The sequence below is a fragment of the Sphaeroforma arctica genome, assembly GCF_001186125.1.
Source record: "Sphaeroforma arctica JP610 unplaced genomic scaffold supercont1.6111, whole genome shotgun sequence".
Classification (NCBI taxonomy): domain Eukaryota; class Ichthyosporea; order Ichthyophonida; genus Sphaeroforma; species Sphaeroforma arctica.
Window position 1 is genome coordinate 1 of NW_014034447.1, and position 1,751 is coordinate 1,751.

Here is a 1,751-nt window from a genome sequence, read left to right on the forward strand (position 1 = left end):
GGCCTGTACATACCGCTACTCTGTCCAGGATGTCATTGACCATACTCAATGCAGTGCCTGCCGGCGCAAACACTTGCCCACTCGATCAGCCAACGACTGCAGTTTAGACGGCCCTTTGTCACTGTCACTCGCTTCAGTGTCGCCAGTGGTGTAGTGACGTTCTCCACCACCACTACTACTAACTCTCTTCTTACTAGTCCTACTACTACTACTACTACTACTACTACTACTACCACCACTACCACTACTACTTTGTTGACCAGTACGTGGGTTGCTGCCACGGGTAGCGCGTATACTTTGGTGACGTTCATTCGTGACACTGTCTTTCCTGCTGCCACTGTCGCTGTGTGACGTTCTGTTGACCTCAGACACGTGTCCGCCCGTTCCATTGACCTGTGCGCTGGAGTCCTGTATGTGATTGCCTGCTGCTGTGTGTGTGTGTGCGTGTGCGTGTGTATGTGTGTGTGATGTTGTGTGCACGTGATTGTCCTGCGTCGGCTGCTTGCTGTCAATGACCATTGCATCCACTCCGCCAGTGATACTGTTTGCACTACCAGGCCCAGTGTGTGTGTGTGTGTAATGAGGTGTGTGTGTGTATCCTTGCATGTCTGTGTGTGTTTCCATACTTGTGGGTGTGGGTGTGGGTGTGAGCGATGGAGAGAGTGTGGGTGTGGCTGATCCTTTGAGCATGCTGTTGTGGGCGCGTGCGATCTCCAGTTGCTCCGCCTGTTCCATCTCTTTGCGTTTGTGGCGAATGTTGAACACCTCCAGCTCAACTGTATCAGCAAATCATAGGCACAAAGAAAGATCACCATATAAGCTACAGGAACACTAAACCAGATACCAACCCTAAAACCCGAAAGCCCTAATACCCTGAAACTCTATAGCCAATCATAGGCGCAAAGAAAGATCAACATATAAGCTACAGGAACACTAAACCAGATACCAACCCCAAAACCTAACACTAAAATCCTAGAGCTCTAAGAATAGAAAGCAACAACACACATCGAAATAGTTATAAGCCTAAACCCTAAACTCGCATATACTCTGTAATTCATTAATCACACTCACTCATAGTACACACAACTGCAATGCACTAAAACCTACCCCCTACCCCCCTACGTTAACCACCCGCACATACTCTGCAACTCATTAATTACACTCACTCATGGTACACACAACTGCAATGCACTAAAACCTAAACCCTACCCCCTTACATTAACCACCCGCACATACTCTGCAACTCCTTCATCTGCTCCTTGACGTGTTGTAGCTCTATCACCAGCATGGCGTTCTCCTGTTCCACGTACGCTATCTGTTCTAATGTATCCTCCGTCTGATCGTTCAGCCCTTCAATGTCTGCCTGCGCCCTACGCGCCGTCTGCTCAATCTCATCACTCTGGAAACAACACACAAGACACTTGAGACAGTAATAAAATAGTAATAAACAACACACAATGCACATGAGAAATGAGATACATGTCAATGGCACAATCTGTGAGAAATAGCATGTGTGTGAAACTATTAATGAACACACAATACACACGAGCATTGGAACTATCTGTGGGCAACACTATGTCAATGCAACTACTAATAAACAACACACAACACACAGGTATATGTATATATATTATATAAATATATATATTTGTACACATATATTTATATATATATATATATGTATATATATATATATATATATATATACACCACACACACACACACACACACACACACACACACACACACAC

The 1,751-nt window shown here is 45.1% G+C and overlaps 1 protein-coding gene across 1 annotated transcript; it reads right to left on the bottom strand.

The window, feature by feature from the left end:
* Positions 1-45: 45 nt before the first annotated feature.
* On the bottom strand, positions 46-1,599 carry SARC_15432 (hypothetical protein; the record flags this gene model as incomplete). Its single annotated transcript, XM_014290446.1, has 2 exons — positions 1,237-1,599; positions 46-776 (listed from the first exon to the last, which is right to left on the bottom strand). Exons 1-2 carry the CDS (start codon positions 1,550-1,552, stop codon positions 46-48), a joined length of 1,047 nt encoding a protein of 348 aa, XP_014145921.1. The 5' UTR covers positions 1,553-1,599.
* Positions 1,600-1,751: the final 152 nt, after the last annotated feature.